Here is a 20,607-nt window from a genome sequence, read left to right as displayed (position 1 = left end):
CTTGCCTTTTTTTTCCAAAATAGTGAGGCAAATAGCCAAGAAAAAATAAAAAAAAGGAAGGAATTTTAATAATTTACTACAGCAACTAGCTCATTAGTAATGATGAAAATGTGTTTGGGAAGGATTTACTTGATCACGTATAAACAACCACAGAAGCCTTTAAATTAAGTTCCAAAGAAAAAAAACCCAGTGTCTAAGATTGCCACATGAGAGTACCACTGTTCTGCCCTTACAGTTCTTATGTAAGATTTTGCATGAACTGCAAAACATGCCTCTGAAACTGCTGTTTCCTGTAGGAAGCAGGAAATCTATGGAAGATCTGAATTGGTAGGGGGTTTGAAACTACGTGATCTTAAGGTCCTTTCCAACCCAACCCTTACTATTCTGTGATTCTATGGTATTAATAGCTACAGTCTTAGTCCTGGATCATTTTACATTATATACATTCCAGTTTAATTCTTTTGTAGCAACACATGGCTGACTGGATTTGTCCCCATGAAATCCTGTTTCCGCTTGATGCAGTTTTAATTTATATTTCACAATGTAACAATCTAAAAAGAAAGGATGCAACATCTATAACAGATTCAGTGAAAATCAGCTCTTATTGAAATAATGACTACCATTGTCAGAACATTGTGGATCACCTTTTCTCATAGAAGGCAATAGACAACTCAATAATTCTTTTAATATGTGACTTTGCCAGGTGGATTCCAGGGAGAAGACACTTTCTACCCACGAACAGCCTGCAACTTCTTTTGCTTCTTCTCAAGCTGCTCTCTCATTGCTACCTTTTCCTGAGAACAAAAAAAAAAAAGTGTCAAAAAACCACAAACCAAACCCAAACAAAGTCCCTACAAAAAAAAGCCAAGAGAAAAGTTACAATTATTGTTACACCTTTCTTGTGTGAATAGAAAAGTTAACATGCAATACAGATTCACCTTTTGGAGCTTAGTGCACCCCTTCCAGGGACTCAGTCACACATGCAACACAAGAGGCTGCACATTCAATGTCATTTACGATTAAGGTTCCTGCCTCAAGGATGGGCTGATTTTGAGCACTCTCTAAGCAAAAAGCCCAACAGAAGGCCTAGTGGATTAGGTACTGTTTTTTGTATATAATTAGTCTCATCTTACTCACCTATTTTTGCTAAGAGGATACCTAAATCACAATTCTAAATATGTTGTTCTCATGTAATGAGAACATTGACACATCTTTGTAACATTCTGTACTTATTAAATCACACATCCTATGTCCTACAGCAAATTGGGAATTAAAACATTTAATTATAAACAAGTATCTATCTAACCTATAAACTGCAAGGTCGTGATGATATTTTCTATTGTTCCAGTGATGGGCAATTAGCATGATGAAGGATTGGCAAGACATTTACAATATTCTTTTTGTGCCTGAATGACTAATGATTTTCAAAAGACATGTCATTCAAAAAATAAATAGCAATTATTTATATTATTTTTTAATTTTTATATTGTTCTATTCTATATAGAAGAATGCTTATTTTATATAGATGACTGCTATTTCTTAATTGTGAGGACAGCATCTAAGGGTGCATCTGCACTGGTTAGTTCTTCATGGGTGAAAGGTTTTTTTTGTATTGCACCTGCAGGTTTGTGCTGCATGCTTGAGCAGACCACTTAACTGACTTAAAGCAATTTCTCTCTTGGTGGAACCAAGGCTGACATTATGGACCAGAGCACAGTGCCCCATTTGACATATGGATAAAAGGCCCTTAAGCAGCTGGCTTTCTGGCACATTAACAGTGCATTCATTCCTAGGACTAAGAACCAGCATACACATTATTGGTAGTAAAGATGTAATGTGGATATAAAGGCTTAAGATCATTAATTGTACGAAATCCAACCTTGGTCCCTTCCTCTTTTGCAGCCTATCAGCCAGTATTTTGAAGCATTCTAAAAGTTTCACATTTTCACATGTGTGAAACTGTACTGCAACGTAAGTCAGTCCTCCTCCTTCAAGATAGCAGTAAGACAAATGGCAGTCTTACATAACTCATAATCCTAGCCCTTATTCCCTTATTCTCTGCTTTCAACAGAGCTCTGGGATTATTCTCTGCCTTCAACACAAACAAAACTTTATGTTCTAGTCCTAACTATAGTTAATATTTTCACAAGACACAACTGATAAAATCTTTCCCTAAAATACTAAATGTTATTTGAACTAAAAGGAGAAGAAATGAGAAAAGATTAAATCAGTAACTATAGCTTGTCATACACTACATCAACTTTATTGTACAGCTTGATTTCTCTGTGGAAGTTTCCTACTCAATAGCCTAGTAAGATGAACACATTTTTCACTTATAAAATTCTGGGAAGATCACATTCTTTAGCAGTACAACTACCATGTAATAACTGAATTTTAGATAGCACAGAAACCTTACAATGTTTAAAAGGAGTAACAATAACAGCCTTATTTCTAACATACTGCAATGCCAGGAGATTAAAATTCCAATATATAAAGTATTTTCAGATAGATCTTATTAAATCATATGAAATGAATAATGCATGTCAGCTGTTTCTAACCCAGAAAAGCAACAAATCCATAAGATTCACCTAGTACATCATTTCATGATGTTTTTAAGCAGCTTTAGAATGCCAAAAATAGGTGCTGAGCATGCTCAACCTCAAGGTAAAATTTCAAACTTCTAGGGCATTTAAACTTACTACGTTGGTCTTCAAGAATTATTTGAAATCAACCTTACTTTTCATCAACTCATACGAGGTTAACGTTTACCACATGGAATGGAGAACATATTACATCTAGGATACTCACTCTTCTCTACATAAAAGAGGTATCAAGATTACTGTCTCAGGAATAATGGAAACTAAACTGATCTGTCATTATAAACCTCCTATGTGTTCCTCTCCACGTTCTACTCCTCAGAACAGGAGTGGACACTGGTATTACACATTAAGTAAAAAACGACCATTTATCAAGCAAAATATCTAAATTAGCTTGAAGACTACTTGGTGAGCAGTGAGAGGCAAATACTATGAAAGAAACAAATCAGAAGCTTAAATTTCCTCCACAGTACTAAAGTATCTCAGCTCAAGATTATCCTTTTTATGTTAGTATTTAGCAAGTGTTAATAGCCTTTTTCAGGGCATTTATTTTCATGCTTAAAAAGTAATTTTCTCTATGCACTTATGTTATCAAACATTCACAAAATTACTTCTAAAAGTGTAAGTAACAAATTTTCCATTAACATAAAAGCAGAATGTTGCTTATATTTTAGAAAAACTACAAGGAAATTTTTATGTCAGTTTTACCCATGCATTATAGTCAACACCTGGTTCAGGAAAGCTGAGGATGAATTTACACATGTATTCTTGTTAATGAAAATATAGTAGAATACTTCCCACTATATTACTCCTATTCTATTTCCCTTCAGACAAAATCCTCTTATTTGATGTAATGCACTTAAAAGGATTCCACAATTCTGCCCTCTCAGATTTGATGCTTGTTTATCTACCTGTAGGCAGATATCATCCTAGTTCCCTTGGTAATACATTGGGACTTCATGGGCATTTCTCTCCTGTAGTTCACTGAAGGTGTGTATTTTCTCTATTACTATGCAAAGTGAGATAATATTCTGGCCAAACACGATACTGACCTATTGTCTGATATGCTTTCTCTAATAAAAGTGTTTTAGCTGCAAAAGCCAGCAGAGTTTCTGAAAGTAAAAATGAGAAGACCAGGAATGACACACATCAGTCAACACCTGCACATAGACACTGAAAATGAGACAATTTTAGAGGTTCCTCTGCCAACCAATTCAGTACCTATCATATCCTCCAACACCTGCTTATTTTTCGAACTCTGTGTCGTATGTAGGAACCCGTACATCCTCTAGTCATTCCTCCAACTAGTAAAACTTCTATTAATCATCTCATGGAAGTGATGACCTCATGAATTTATACACTATTTGGACAGGGGAGCATGTGCTAGGCAGCACATTACATTCCCCCCAGAAAAGATAATTCTTTTACCTTCATACAGAGTCCAAGACTGCAAAGAAGTCAAATGTACAGTGAGAGGTAACTTCATGCTTTGGTACAACTACACTAATTCAGGATAGTTTGATTACAGAAACTGGAGATATTGTGACAGGGAAACAGGTCAAAGAAGATCTTAAAAGACTTAAACCTAAGACTAAAAAAGTTTGAAAATAGAAGGGAAAACATGCAGGTTCTTGCTGTTTTATGTAACTGAATGTTAAGGACCTTAAACCAGCTGAGTTGCATGATCCCATTCTTATAAATTGCAACAGAGACCATATGGACATGATGCATATCAAAAGTCACAACAGAGAGACAACAGAAGAAGCATTCTCATTCTAAGAAAACCTTGAAAGTCCCTATGATAAATGTGTCACAGGCTGAGTATGAAACCCCCAAGTTTTCCTTTAACTAGCAAGTCACACATCTTTAAGAAAACAATGTATGATCTCTTGTAGTTTGTCTTTCTGTAGCAAGGGGGAAAAAAAAGCCAAAATTGCATTATTGTTAGGACTCGAGTACTAGGTTAGTTTTCTGCTTAAGAACTGTGACCCAAGTACACTGCTGCAGGAAAAATATAGTTGGGAGCACCAGAATTCAACCCTGTCTAGTAAATGGATATGCTCATTACAAGTGCCTTCATCAGTTTTAAGGTATACAAGTCTCCACTTTAAATGCTTCTTTGAATATATATGCACACTGTTGCTGCTGGTGATGCTGCTTGGCTTTTCAGGGATGGCTGGCCCTTCAGAGCAACCGCTCCTGACATGGAATGTCAAAAAATTCAGACTAATTGTAAAATGCAAAACGCTATGACATGTAGGTAGGCAGAATATGTTTTCTTGCATGCCAAATATCAAGCCCACCATATTTTACCAATTTGCTTCAGAAATTTGGGGAACTAGCTATGTAATGCTGCCATCATCTGGCCTCTCTCATAACAGCACGAAAAAACAGTATAGCAATACTTCAGTGTTCATACTCATTCATTAATCTTTCTAGTTTTGACAAAGTGAAAAGGAAAACATACCAGCCATTTTTCATATTCCTCCATAGCTTTTTTGGTTTTCTCTTCCTTTTTCGCCTGTTCAATTTCCTGCTTTTTTCTCTCTCGGATTTTTTCTGCTTTCTTCTGTTTTATATATTCTTCCTTTTTTTCATTCCTGTATAATGACAGAAAATAACAGGAGATCATTATGTAACAGAATAAATGCTGCATCTGTGACTGATGACCTAAATTAAGTCAAAAGAGATATTTTGCACATTTGATAAAAGATCAAGAACATATATTTACAATCTTCAAAGTACATCTTTATATATTACCAAGGTATACATGAACCTACTATTCTAGCGTGCCATCAGCATCACTTTTATTTGGTATCATATAAAAACAGACTTAAAACATCTGTGAACAACAGTAAGTTGCACATACTCTATGAAAACTCTTTGTCTTGTAAAACTAACAAAGAATTGCTCCAGCAAACACATCGCATTTGCTTCTTAATACATCTACATTCACACTTTATATTCCACAGAACTCTTACATAAAGATTTACCTTCCTTCCTATGGCCTGGTAATGAAGCATGAGGCTAATCAGATGACAAATTATAGAATCACAGAATCATAGAATGGTTTGGGTTAGAAGGGACCTCAAAGATCATGCAGTTCCACCCACCTGGCCTGGCCTTGAACTCTGCTAGGGATGGGACATCCCCACAACTTCTCTGAGAAACCTGTTCCAGTGTCTCGCCCCCCTCACAGTAAAGATTTTTTTCCTAGTATCTAATCTAAATCTACCCTCTTTCAGTTTAAAACCATTCTCCCTTGTCATATCACTCCATGTCCTTCTAAAAAGTCTCTCTTCAGCTTTCCTGTAGGCACCCTTTAGGTATTAGAAGGCTGCTCTAAGGTCTCCCCAGAGCCTTCTCTACTCTAGGCTGAACAAGACCAACTCTCTCAGCCTGTCTTCGTAAGAAAGGTATTCCAGCCCTCTGATCATCTTTGTGGCCTCCTCTGGACTTCCCCGAGCAGGTCCACTTCCCTCTTTTTTGGGGGGCCCCAGAGCTGGACACAGTACTCCACAGCTGCGGTCTCACAAGAGCAGAGGGGCAGAATCACCTGACACAGACCAGGACAGTGTTGACCGTCTGGGCCTTGAGCACGAACTGTCAGCTCATGCTGAGTTTCTCATCAACCATTCAATGAATATTACTTCCTAGTTGCAGTACCTCTGCTTAGCCAGTAGCCTTCTGGGGAGGAAAGCACTTAAGTTACTAAACTGAAAGAAGCTTGTTCTCATTGTTACACTTGTTCTCCATTGGGACTGAAGATTGTGATCCCAAGCATGTCATTCTCTCTCAATTAAAAGCACATCAAGCACTCACAGAAGACTTGTTGCATTTATAAACAAAGATGTGTAAAGCATGATATTCCAAACCCCAGTGGAGTAGTACCATTTTTCAATTGCTGACATGCTGTCTCTCTTCTTCTCTGCAACCAGTTCCTCTTCTTTCTTCTTCTTTCTTGATTCAGACAGTTTTTCCTTTCTGCTTTGCTCTCTCAAATATTCCATCTTTTTTTCTTTCCATTTTTCAAATGCCTGAAGAAAACTACAGATTCATTAGAAATCTTATCCCTCACCTTTTTGTCAGTACATCACTTGCTTTTTCTGTATTTTTTTTTTTCCTAATTTCTGCATATTCCAATTTTGGAATATTTGTTTGTAGCATTGCTCAGAAATGGGTATCACTGTATCTAAAAGAATAAATTATTTTTTCCCAGTTCATTGCCAGTGTATTCATATGGAGTTTATTTTATGTTCAATTAGTCAAACAGAAATATGGAAAAATGTCTCTTTGGGTGCAAATGTTAACTTTACATACTTCCAACAGAACAGAATCTAATATGAGCTTTCTTAAAATACTACTATGTTTGGATTTTACAATCTAGTTCGTTTCTATCTCTTGCTGGATTAGTCAAAATTATTCTCAACAATCTCCTGAACCATATCCGATACTCATTCATGTACATATTTCACATCACCTTCTGTGCTGCTTCACTTTTATCCTTCTTCTGTTCTGCCGCTTCATTTTTCTTAAGTGCCTCAAGCTTCTTTTTTCCCCTTAACTCCTTTGCTTCTCTCCCTTTCTTCCTTTTCCATGCTTCAAAAGATGCAATTGCTTCCTCTCTTTTAACCGCTTCTTTCTAGAATGAAAATTAAGTGTACATTTAAATACAGGCAAATATAAAACTATAATTGAAATAGTATGCTTTAAACTCATTCTCAAATGTAGGATGAGACAGAGTGATACAGAAATTGAAAATGATTTGCAGACAACATTCCAAGTAATACTATTAAATGTTAACTACATAGAGTGGTTTATTTCTATGCTCATTTGTAATTTAACTTAATCGAGACAAACTACTCCCGCAAAATATGTGTAGAAGAATATGAAATACATGTTAAATGCTTAGAAGTAAAACATCATAAATACTTAAAAGCCAAATGGAAGAATTTTGTATGGTACTAATCAAAATAGAGTCTTCCATAGATAATAATCTCTTGAGATAGGGAGCACACACATTTTCTAACATAGGACAAATTTAATGACAAATTAAAACTTAACACCTCAAGGGTTGCACCTCCCAAGGTAAACAAACCTGAAAATTACTCTACAAAGCACACTTTTAACATACCTTATGAAAATCTGTAGGGAGGCATCAGTCACACACACTTTACAGCAACCATAGAAGTAGGACACACCATTTAGTGTTTCAACTCACCTTATGCTATTTAGAAAAAACAGGATGCCTTAGAATAGCACTGATGTAATTAGGCATAAAGCACAGGTAACCATACTTCAAAGAACTATACTTTGTCAACTTCTTAAACAAGAATGTAAACAAACCTTTTCAATATTGTTCCTTAGATTTTCAGCTTTCTCCTTTTCAATCCTCTTTGATTCCCGTAGGAAGTGCTTTTTCGTTTCCAACCAATTCTGTGAGAATCATTAGAAGAATTTTATACTTTTGAAATCTTTTTAAGCTGTAACTAAAAAAGTTCTGTTAAAACAATTAAATATTATTAGAGTAGCACCGATATAATGACCACAAAAATTACTCCAAATTATTCCATGTGCTACTTAAATAACTACTCTATTTGAAAGACCAAGCTGTTATCACGTAAACATTGTGATCAAAAAAGTCTAAGGTTCTAAAATTATAGCTATAAAATACAAAAAAGCTTAAGGATCTTTAAGAAAGAACCCTTAAAAAAATCTTCTAAAAAAACCTAAAAAAAATGTAAGCATTACAAAAAAAAGGAAGAATGGAATAAGGATTCTAATCACTTGGTATATTGAACATTGTTTACATTTATTGTCGCTATAATTGTCTACCTATAATTAAGAGAATAAAATCCAACTGTGAAAAGAGACACTTCAAGCATCCATAAGGTGTTATGAGCCATCAGGCTTAAATTTTCAAGGTTTAACTAAATATTTGGTAGGCTGCTTAGAGATGCAAGTGTCCTAAATGAAGCCTATTTTACCTTTAAAAATAATGGAGACAATGTAAGTACGGATTTGAGGTTTGAAATTTTGTTCTAGAATAATAACCAGTACTCTAAACATACAAATATGAACAGCACCTGTAAATAAAAGCTTTTCTCACACAGATTAGTAGCAAAAATCTGTTGGAACCCACAAACTAATCTTTATGAAATTCTACAGAGAATCCACATAGATTAATCCTTCTGGTGAGAATACTAGACTAAACACTTTTCCTGAATGCCAACTTAATAGAACATAGCAGGAAAAGAAACTTGAAGCTACACACTTACCTATGTTTAGGAAGAAGCAGAAATAAAGAAAAATAACATATATGTCTAGAAATAGTCTGACAGAATAAGTTGTGAAACATGGTATGTCCCTCATATCTAGCTTTTTAGTCCACATTTGACAACAAGGCATAGCCAATAGAATAAAAGGATTATTATATCCATATGCATATGTAAAGAATATACGGAGAAATACTGATCTCCAGGAAATAGGAGATGTCGACTGCTGTAACAGGGCCTTTATATGCACAGTTTTGTTTGTTGGTTGTTTTGTTCATTTCTTATTTGTTTGGTTTTATGACCTACCTGGAAAACTGCTGCTCGTAAACTATCTGCTTTGTTGAATTCTGTGCTGTTCTTCTGCACGTGTTTATCCTCCAACACCTTTAATGTTCCCATATACTGAGATGAAACAGGTGCAGCTGATGGAACAGATTTCACTTTTTTCTTTAAGTGTGCAGAACACAGAGACCTATAAAAATACCAAGACACAAACATATTAACAACTTTTCCATTTACTGTAGCTGATACCAAGGTGTCTTCCTTTTATCTCAGTGTATATTGAAAGTTACTGTGATTGTCTTTACATGTACTTGGCTGGGCATAGGGGAAAGAGGAAGAAGCCCATTTTCTCCTGAGGGCTTTATTATTGTCAAAACAAGCCACTACTCAACATACCCAGCCAAAGAAAGTTTAAAAATCCCTTGCCCATTTATCTAAAAACCAGCTTAAAAACTGTAAAGGCATCATGAACTAGATGCATTGGTGGAGCTAGTAGACCACGCTCATTACAGACACTGGCAAAAGACTTGGAATCTGATCTGGTACAACCCTGACCAAGGGTTAGAGTAGCATGCCACATCCACTAAACTTTTTTCCTGTTTAATTGTCAGCAGTGAAGACAATGCTGACAGAAAAGAAGAATGAAGCAGCATTGTCAGGGCAGTTACATGCATCTCACACTCTGCAGAGTCTGATACATAGCATCTTTCTCTTACCTGTCAGATAAAGACGCTTTCCTGACTTGTAGAATACTCTCTTTTGTCTCATTTAGTTTCTAAGAAACACAGAGGAAAAGTAAAATTATAGAGTTATGTAACAGAACCAGACCAGGATTCAACAGATTTCTACAATCTAACAATGTTGTGAGGGAATTAGACTCAATGATCCCTATGCGTCCCTTCCAACTCAAGACATTCTGTGATCATATGATGTTAGAAAAATACGCAAGAAAACCACTTTAATATAGGAAGGGTACAGTACAGGGTAAGAAAGAAAAACAAAAACAAGAAGTTTCCCTGTTATTATAGCAACTCTTTTAACTATTTTTAATATTTAACTTTAACAGTTAAGTATATCTACATATTTTCTTTCCTATGATAAAGCATAAAGTGCTTTGCATCTTATCCATTATTCAAGTCACGCCATGGATTCCATTCTCTGCCAACATACACTGCCCATTCCAATTCTTCTAACCTGACAACAGCGCTTTGATGTTTTCATTTGGATAAGATCATTTCTTAAGATTGTCAAACACATTTATTTGACTTAAATTATTTGTATAAAAGGTATTTCCTACATCTTCCTTAAAACTACACAGAATTTCTCAGAGCCTCGGTTCTAGAAGCCAGAGATAAATTATCAGCTTTACAGAGGTCTGTATGTTTAAGGTACCAACAGTAACTTTACAAAACTTTTCACTGTGCTTCTAGAACACTGTTCTAAACAATGGTAAAAATTCATATGAATAATACCTTGATACAGTCCTCTGAAGTGTTCTTTGCCTCCCCATGCTCAGATGGATCATTTACCAATACTTCCTGTATTGTATCAGTTACTACTTGCCCTTCCACTGTTTTCACCTTTTCATTTGAACTATCTTCTGCTGACTTCTCTGATTTCTTTGTTTCCTCATCTACTGTGTTCATCATTGCTTCTGTCACAGCAGAGGATTTTCTATTATTGTTCTCCAGTTTCAAGTCAGTGGTGTTGATCTGATCTTGACCTAACAGGAAAAAAAATATTGAAAAGACACATTAACAAGAATTTCATTGTTTTCAAGTATTGTTATTTCTGTACTAAAACCATCTCTTTCTGAAACATATTACAAAATTTGCTATATTTTTTTTTCTGTATACTTCTTTCTAAGAACTATATGGACTGTTAAGAAGAGTATTCATTTGTATTGTATTTACATGTAAGACTGGAGTAGCAACTGAAGTTTTAACAAACATTCTGGAATGTGGGAGCACGTCAAAGGCAAAACTTCCCATCTGCCTTACTACCCAAACACGCTTCTAGTGGAAAAAACAAAAGCAAGAGCCATTGCAACCACAGCAAGAGTTCTTCTGACATCTAGCAAACTACTAATGAATTTTCCACAACAATTTGGGTCACAAAATCGCTTTGTGTGGTGTTTTTCAGGGGTATGGGACACACAGGGAAACAATTGAAAGATCCTGTGGTGGGGATTTAAACAAAACATCACCTCAAATTAAATGTATGCCTAAGTGGTGAACTTGTCATTTATGAAACACTTTATTAATAATACTTCAAACCCCCTTTTTTATCAGATCTGTATCAATGCAAAGATCTAAATTTGCAAGACAATTCAGACACAAACCAGAAAAGGCCATGGTAAACTCCAAATTACAGTCTTCTACAATCTTTAGATGGAATTTTCAAAAGAAATATAAATTGTGGATTAAGAGATTAACTCCAAGTTATCTGAAGAAAGGAGTATCAGTGCTGACAATCTAAAAAAATTAACCTGGATTTACAATGATGAGGGTAAGTTCTAGGTGACAAGGAGGATTCTGAATTTATATGGATCATGTTCTATTATGTGTTGATATGTAAACTTTACTTACTAGATAGTAAAACTATGTAAACTGCTGGCATCAGAAACTGTACAACTCTAACTAAGCTGCAACATGTAGCACACAGGGCACTGGTGACAGCAGATTTACTATGAGCACTATATAGGATAAACTTCACACACAAGTCAGTTTGGTTTTGTTTGCAAAACAGATACAAAATACCAACCTTCCCTTAGTTAGCTGAGAAATGCCACATGAAACTTGCACGTATTATTATTGTAGTTACTTTCTTGACAGTTCAAGCTATACATGTTTGATCAGTCTTCTGGGAATTCTTACACCTGCGCACTTCAGCATCATACTTAAACAATTTTTTCCAATCCCTTTTCTGCTACCTTTGTTAAAGTCTCTGTATCATTATTGTTTCTATGTCCTCCTTTGTCCTGACACCACCACCTTTATTATTCTCTTTCTCTTATGCTGTCCCTGCATGTGGAGAATCCACCCATTCCAGTACACTCATCTGTAAAAAGGTTTCTAAAAGCGCATTCCAGTGGTTTTCAACCTGGGACCACAGATTTTTTGTAACCAGTCTGGAAAAAAAGAGGACTAAGAAAAGTGAATTCAATGGATACTGTTGAGAAGCCTACAGACCTGGTACTTCTTAAAGGGTCTGCACATCCCCTAAGAACTGTTAGGGATTCACAAATATTAAAAAAAGGGGGGGGGGGGCAAAAAGTCCCACAACTCAGTTTATATTAAACTTTGTGGGAAAAGTGAAAGAAATGAAAGGTCTACCCTAGTCATGTTGACTGCTGAACAGGAAATTAAATGACTTAAGCCTCAAAGATGCTTATAGACAATGGTGCATACCCCTGACATAAGTCAAAGTACTAAATTTAAATTCTACAACTTTAATCTCTTCCTTCCATTCCTGGGATGCCTCTAAGACCAAATCTCTCTGTACCTGGCATGATACTGTATTTGAACATATCTGCAATGAGGCTAGGCCATTCTCAAAATCAGAACAGAATAAGACACACAAGGGCATGAGAAAGATACTGCAAGGGAGTAGAACGTAAATTAAGAATGCTGCTGATTTTAAGATTACTTGTATTGTACCATTAGATATTACTAAGGTATAAATGGTAACAAATATCTGGTTGTACATATCTAGGCTCTACCTTTTACAGATGGTGCTTCTCCACACATCAGTAAATCGGAGTCTCTGAGTCTTTCATTTGGGGAAGTAAAATTAATGGAATATGATGGTAAAATACTTTCTAGGCATGGACCCTGAGATCAGAAAGTGAGAGATATATAAGTGAGCAAATCATAGCATATCAGTATAATTTAACTTGACTTTATAATACTTTGACAGAATTGTGTCAAAACTCTCTAGGAGAAGTACAAATCTTATTTTATATTTGTAGAAATAAATGCACAATCAGCACATATGGCTGCAAAGGTCTGTATCTAGTGGACTGCCTCAAGGGTCGGTACTGGGACCAGTATTATTTAATATATTCATCAATGATTTAGATGAGGGAATTGAGTGTACTATCAGCAAGTTTGCTGATGACACTAAGCTGGGAGGGGTGGCCGACACGCCAGAAGGCTGTGCTGCCATCCAGCGAGACCTGGACAGGCTGGAGAGTTGGGCGGGGAATAACTTGATGAAATATAACAAGGGAAAGTGTAGAGTCCTGCATCTGGGCAGGAACAACCCCAGGTTCCAGTATAGATTGGGGAACGACCTGTTAGAGAGCAGTGTAGGGGAGAGGGACCTGGGGGTCCTGGTGGACGACAGGGTGACCATGAGCCAACACTGTGTCCTTGTGGCCAAGAAGGCCAATGGCATCCTGGGGTGTATTAGAAGGGAGGTGGTTAGTAGGTCGAGAGAGGTCCTCCTTCCCCTCTACTCGGCCCTGGTGAGACCTCATCTGGAATATTGTGTCCAGTTCTGGGCCCCTCAGTTTAAGAAGGACAGGGACCTGCTGGAGAGAGTCCAGCGCAGGGCAACTAAGATGATTAAGGGAGTGGAGCATCTCCCTTATGAGGAAAGACTGAGGGAGCTGGGTCTCTATAGTTTGGAGAAGAGGAGATTGAGGGGTGACCTTATTAGTGTATATAAATATATAAAGGGGGAGTGTCATGAGGATGGAGCCAGGCTCTTCTCAGTGGCAAACAATGATAGGACAAGGGGAAATGGGTACAAACTGGAACACAAGAGGTTCCACTTAAACTTGAGAAGAAACTTCTTCTCAGTGAGGGTGACAGAACACTGGAACAGGCTGCCCAGGGGGGTTGTGGAGTCTCCTTCTCTGGAGACATTCAAAACCCGCCTGGACACGTTCCTGTGTAACCTTATCTAGGTGTTCCTGCTCCGGCAGGGGGATTGGACTAGATGATCTTTTGAGGTCCCTTCCAATCTCTAACATACTGTGATACTGTGATACAATGATATTCTCTTATCTGGCCCTCAAAAGAATGCTACTGGCAAAGACATTTTTTTCCCACTCCTTTTTTTTTTTTGTCCTATTTTTCTCCCTGAAAGTTTTGTCAGCTAAATGAAAGTTAGTTTCTCAAGTTTTCAATGCAGATGGCAAAAAATCAACACATATACTCTCTTACTTCAGCACCAGGGCTTTTAGCAAGCAGTTTTTTCTTGGATGTGGCTTGAGCACTCTTAGCAGTTAGGGATGATGATGCCGAAAACGAAGACAACTCTTTTCTAGAAGTTATTTTTCTTTCTGACCTACTTTCCACAGGACTACTTTTTCTCAACACACTTCTTCGTTGAGGTGATGGTCTAGAACAGGTATCTAATGAAGGAATGCTGACATTCTCAGCTGAAAATAAACGTTACAGTTTCAGTTATGTCTAGTTAAAGACATTTTAGTCTGGAACACTATTATGTCAAGACAGATTCAACGATTTTCAGTTAAATGAGCTATTTAAATAATAGTACAGCTTTCTTAACACAGTGAGGCCATATACAAACATCTATATAAAGAGTTACAGCCACTTTTTCACAAAGTTTAATGAAAGTTTTACAGCTACTAATATAATCTCTACATAGACAATCTATGAACTTTTTCCATTTATCATTATCTCTGTACATATTGAAACTACACTTAAGGTCTTATCTGCAATTAGAGAGAGAGAGACAAGAGTTTTCATAAATCTAGAAGAGAGCATATTTAATATAGCCCTGTTGTAAGAAAACCTTTCTGCAATTCTGCTTCTCCAGTTATCTACTAGCGAAAGTACTGCTTCATTTGTTCTGCATGGTGCAGAACAGAACAACCTAGGTAGGAGGAGACATCATTAAGAAATGCAGTTGAAGAGAAGGGCTTCCCTTTTATTTATAGCTTCTTCAATGACATCTCTGATCCCTGCCTAAGGCTGTCAGTCACTGTGCAGCAGAACCACCATGCAAACATTTCTCACAGATTTCTATCCTCTGGCTTCTCACCTTCCTCCTGCTTAGTAATCCTACCTTTTTCACATTTTCTTCCCCCTTCCCTGCTATCAGCAAAATCAGGCCATATAACCTTTCTACCTGCCTTTTTCTTTATGCATACTGATCCACACAGAAACACTTATCTAGTTCCACGCATTGCCACATAAGCATTTCTTACGAAGTCCTAGTTCATGAAATTCTATCATGGGAAATGAGAGAATCACCAGACCCATCCAGCACACTCATCTGAGCAATGTCAATGTAATTAGTGTAAAGTTAAGAGAGCTAAGAAGTCACAATATTCCTGCAAGTGCACCAGTTCTTCCATACAGTAAATCACAAGAAAAATCAAAGCAGTAGAAAAAGCTGATTAATATATGGATAATCACCTCCTCTGTTGGACTGAGACAAATTTATCTAATACAAGCAAATTTGCAGTGGTTGACTACTGATGATAATATGCTAGTACCACTGTACTACTACTTAAGATTCACATGAAGAAAAGGATTACGTCTTCTGCCAGTCTAAAACTACACAAGCATACCTATAAGGAAAGAGTCATCTGCCCAGCTGCAGTCACATATCCAGCTCTTTGGTGCCATCATGTGGAATGAAAAAAAGGAGCTGACATCACTAATCATGCTCTATCAATTTCAAAGTTGTAATCTTCCATCACAGGTAATGACAGTCATAAATTTTTCTCAACATCAAACAGAATAAATTCTTCTCATGTCAGGAAGTAGATAAAAAACATGAAGTCCTTTGATATTTGAAATTTGTAAAAGTATATAAAGTCAGTTATCAGAAAGTTTTTGTTTTCATATTAAAAATTAATTAGCTGTTCTTAATTAAACACTAAAGTTCAGGTTTTTTATATATTTGACTGCATATCAAAAGTGGTTCAGTAACTTCAAAATAAAAGATCATTTGAAGTTTTAATTTTGTGACGATGAGAACTCTATCATTCATAAATGTTTTGGTTGCAGCTTATTTTCTGGATTCTGTTATATTACAGCACTCTGATGTCTCAGCAACAGAATTTCAACATTGTATTCGTGAACACTGAAGTCCAACTTCACTGGCCCTAGAATAGGGATGCCTGTTTAAGGACCTTTCCATTAAAGGGTACATATACGCTGTGGATACTGTGTGAATCTGTGCTATGCACACACAGAGAAGGCAACTCTGTAGCCCTCCCACACCTTCCATGGACATACACTGATGAAGAGCTGGACCCAAGTAGCACTCAAAACAACTGTTGTTCATCTCCTGAAAGGAAAAGGGAAATAAAAACCTCCTGCTATTTAGCCCACGTTGGTTCAGTTTAGCCTCTGGCAGCTGGAGGATAGCAAAACATGTATTTTTAGAAGAATATTGAATAAATTTCCTGCAAGCCAAAGCAGCTGATACTTAATACAGAAAATAAGCCAAGTTATAACACTTTAAAATACTGTAATATGGCTAAGCAAATAAGAGCAACAACGTTCAAATGTTTCTATTCACCTGGTGCTGAGGCATTTCTTGGTTTGTGCACCCGTGGCTTTGGTATTGGTATTTTTCTCTCCTGATTTCTTTTCTTTTGTAGTTTATGAATAGGCAAGTCATTGCAGTGGTCACTTCCATTATTATCACGCCGTACTTCTTCAGCAGCTGAATACTCTTCATTATTTTTTCCGTCATCACCCCCATTTTGACTTTTCAAACATTCTTCTTCACCATCTTTTCTGTCATCCTGTATGTTTTCACTTTCTAAAAGTGTTATTTGCTGAAGCTTCTTTCCATGAAAGGATAAAGACAAGTCAACAACAGCTTCATTTTCCAAATCTGCTGCTTTTTGTGAAGCATCATCATCTGAGAGAGGACTCTCAACAGCAACTGATTTCTTAGTGCTTTCATCACTTGAATAACTTCCATTAAGTTCTTCCCCAACACCTGAAAATAACACATTATCAACTTCCACTTGAGACAAGTGTAAAAAATGGGACACAAACTGTATCTTCTATAACTGAAAAATATTTTTCATATAATATTCTCCTGACTTAAGTCTCTGAGCATTTTTCTTTCTGTACCTCTGATCTCTGCAAAGCCACCAAGCTAGATACTTATTCTACTTCCTGTCATCTATTTCCATGGACCCAATCCAAATAAAATACTTCAAATATTCACTGCTTAATTCTTATCTGTTATGCAGTTCAAATCCTTTCTAAAAAACTAGGTCTCCAATGCCATAAGTGGAAGCAAGTCAGCAACCACAAAACTAGGCATGTTTGGTTACCAGAATCCAACCTCCATTCAATCCACTTCTATTGAAAGAATAGCAATTCTTTCTAATACAAAGAATTCTATTCTCTTCACTTCTGTCCCATCTGAATTCTACTAGAAGATACTCAAAGGAGGTATCTGCTCCAATGCTAAGGTTCGTGTGTTTAACAAAAATATTTTTATCTTTGTGTAGCCTGCTATTTTTAAGTGACTTAATTCCAGAGTTCAAATGCTTGAGGAAGACAACAAAAAGTGTCATGATAGTGTAACATCGTTAATGCAGGAGGAGCTTTATTCTAAATCTTGTTAGCAACAGCAAATCAAAGCATCCCACAGACTTTTAAAAGATGTTTCAGATGTGAATGAAAAATGAGACACAGAGGAAGTCCTTTAAAAAAGGACAGGCTGAGACAGTTTGGCTTGTTCAGCCTGGGGAAGAGAAGGTTCCAGGGAGGCCTTACAGCAGCCTTCTAATACCTAAAGGGGGCCTACAAGAAATCTGAAGAGGGAATTTTTACAAGGGCATATAGTGATAGGACTAAGAGAAATGAGTTTAGAATAAAAGAGGGCAGATTTAGATTAGATATTAGGAAGAAATTCTTTACTATGTGGGTGATGAGGCACTGGAACACGTTGTCCAGAGAAGTTGTCGAAGTCCCATCCCTGGAAGGGCTCAAGGCCAGGTTGGATGGGGCTCTGAGCAAGCTGGCCTAGTGGAAGGTGTCTCTGCCCGTGGTAGTGGGTTTGGAACTACATAATCTTTGAGGTCCCTTTCAATCCAAACTATTCTATGATTCTATGAAAAATACTTCATGGTATTTAAGACTCATATTTCCCTTAATATGCTCCATCATATGAGGAGGAAGAGCCATTTGACCAATCTCCTTAGGCTAAACATAAATAGTATCAAATATCAAATGCATCCTGTCCCAAGAAAAACAGCCAGATCAAACTTGTTCCTGGCAAGTTCCAGGCAAGCATACTAGCATGCTCTGCAGTGTGTCCTGCAGTCCTCATTTGCTGATTGTCCAGACTGGGAAAACAGTAAGACAACACAACTTTCTCTCTGCCCATGTACACTTTCATTCACAGTGCTTTGTGCTACTGTCCCATCCAGGTGTAAGCAGTATGGCTAGGAAGTAAAACTGGCCACTGCAACTGTGGGAAACAGCTTCTGGTCTAGGGGGCTGGCACCACCACTGATTCCACTCGGAGTTCTGCTCCTAACTCGGAAGAGAAGGACTAAATGATTTAGAAGCTGTTAGAACACAAAATCTTGTACAATGAAATCTACTGACTCACAAAGATTGTCTGTGATCTAGTAATGAGTTAAGAAAGGGAAGAACAAGGAAGAATATTCTGTCTTACCATTTAGCATGTTACCTTTGTCACTCTCAAAGTCATCTGAGTATTCAGCTGCTTGCTCTCTTGCTGCATGTGCAGTAATTGCTTTTTGTAGCTTATCCTGAAATGGTTTCACAAATAACTCTTACATAAAAGGGAAAACTCACTTCTTTAACATCAGCATCAATTCCTCTCTCCCACACATACATAAGATTAATCTATTTAACTGTAAGTTATTGTGAAGGGTAAGTAAAATACACTATTTTCAATCTATCATTATTCCCCAAACTTTCCTTTGTTTTATATATATATATGTGTGTGTGTATAAAATCCATGTATTAAATTTATATTTCTTTGTCATAAAAACATATATATCTTGCAGATCCCTTTTCCATTTTTGGCAATAATTATGTATCACCATTTGACACTTATTCCTCCTTTCACTGGTTTTGCTGGGCAAGAACAGCACACCAAAAATGACTGCACAGCCACCAGTGACAGGGAGGGTGATCAGGGACCTCTTTGTTAAGTTTTGCAGTACAAGAACCTGAAGCAGGTGGCAGGTCCGAAACAGTGTAAGAACCGCTGGTATTCTGGACTCCCTGCTGCAGGACATCGTGGACACAGCACATATACATGGGTTATAAATGCAACTAGCCTTACTTACAGCTTAAAAATACACTAAGAAAGGAATCCGCGCTGATTCAAGGCTGAGTCACACACAACTGAAGGCCTTAGGGCAGGTTTTTTGACATGCCTGTTACGCTGTTCCTGAGGCACCTGCTGTCAGCCGTTGCTGGTTCCTTAGCCAGACATGCTTGCAGGACCATGAAGAACAGGGAAATCAAGATGTCCACATCCTATAGCTACTGGTTCCCGGGTCATGCATAGGGAGCAGCTTCTGGTGTCTGCACACAGGGACACCAGCTGCCCAGTTTTCATTTTGATTTGCTAAACCGGGTTTTCTCTGTGTGTTGTCTTTAACAGCGAATTCCTGTATTCGCAGTCGCGGAAAGCCGCTAGCAGCCAAACGCCACCGCCGCCGCTTCCCGGCCCCACAGGCCGCGCTCCCCGCCAGTGGCCTGCCATCTCCCACCCCTCTCACCTGCATCGCGCTGCGGCCCGCCGACCGCCGACCTCTTCCTGCCTTCGACATGGCGGCGCCTCCGCCGGCCGGCCGGCCCTACTACAGGCACTGCCCCCGGCGGCACTGCCTGTCGCCTAGCAACGGCGCCGAGTGACCGGACAACGCGGGGGCCAGCGGCGGCCCGGGACCGGCTGGCGGAGCGCTCCGCCCTCGAGCCGGGGCTGCAGGTGGGGTGGCGCCCGCGATCCTATGACTGCGATGTTTGGATCGCTGAGCAGGCGGCCCGGGCTTTCGGGGCCTCCGTTCTCCGTAACCGCCGGCGCAGACGTTAAGGACAGTGGAGGACAGACATGTCTGTGCATCAGAACTGAGGCCTTCTGCCACCACTGGGCAACTTTGTTACCTGGGCCCGAGTCAGACCTCACCCGTGCTTTGGGTGGACCAGCCCATACCCTACATACAGGCCACATACCTGCTCCCACAAGGTACAGACATACCTATGTGCCACCACAGGCATATCGTTGTGGCAGAAGACACTCTTCCAATTGGGTAACTGTCCAAAATGTCCTTCTTTGGATTTAAATCTTAGATTAAAATTTTAAATTATAGAGATTAAGGAGTGACAATGACGTGGATGTAATTCACCTGGTGCTTGTACCTCCTAATACTCCAGTTTATATTTCCCCCAATGGTGGTTGGCAACACACGTGTCAAGCTCACTAGCCTCTGGCTGGCCAGACACCTCACCAAGCAGCAC

At 38.1% G+C, this 20,607-nt stretch overlaps 1 protein-coding gene across 1 annotated transcript; it reads right to left on the bottom strand.

Moving 5' to 3' along the window:
• Positions 1-583: 583 nt before the first annotated feature.
• Positions 584-19,955, bottom strand: MAP9 (microtubule associated protein 9). The gene is made up of 13 exons (XM_061373626.1): positions 19,869-19,955; positions 18,788-18,884; positions 16,661-17,089; positions 14,326-14,543; positions 12,876-12,987; positions 10,627-10,877; positions 9,871-9,929; positions 9,179-9,344; positions 7,944-8,033; positions 7,078-7,239; positions 6,489-6,634; positions 5,065-5,197; positions 584-794 (listed from the first exon to the last, which is right to left on the bottom strand). The coding sequence occupies exons 1-13, from the start codon at positions 19,917-19,919 to the stop codon at positions 729-731; spliced, it is 1,980 nt and encodes a 659-aa protein (XP_061229610.1). The 5' UTR covers positions 19,920-19,955; the 3' UTR covers positions 584-728.
• Between the last annotated feature and the right edge of the window lie 652 nt (positions 19,956-20,607).

The sequence above is a fragment of the Neopsephotus bourkii genome, unplaced genomic scaffold (genome assembly GCF_033783945.1).
Source record: "Neopsephotus bourkii isolate Nb327-2 ecotype Australia unplaced genomic scaffold, CSIRO-AGI_Nbou_v1 NB_168, whole genome shotgun sequence".
Lineage (NCBI taxonomy): Eukaryota > Metazoa > Chordata > Aves > Psittaciformes > Psittacidae > Neopsephotus > Neopsephotus bourkii.
This window is presented reverse-complemented; position numbering and strand designations above follow the sequence as displayed.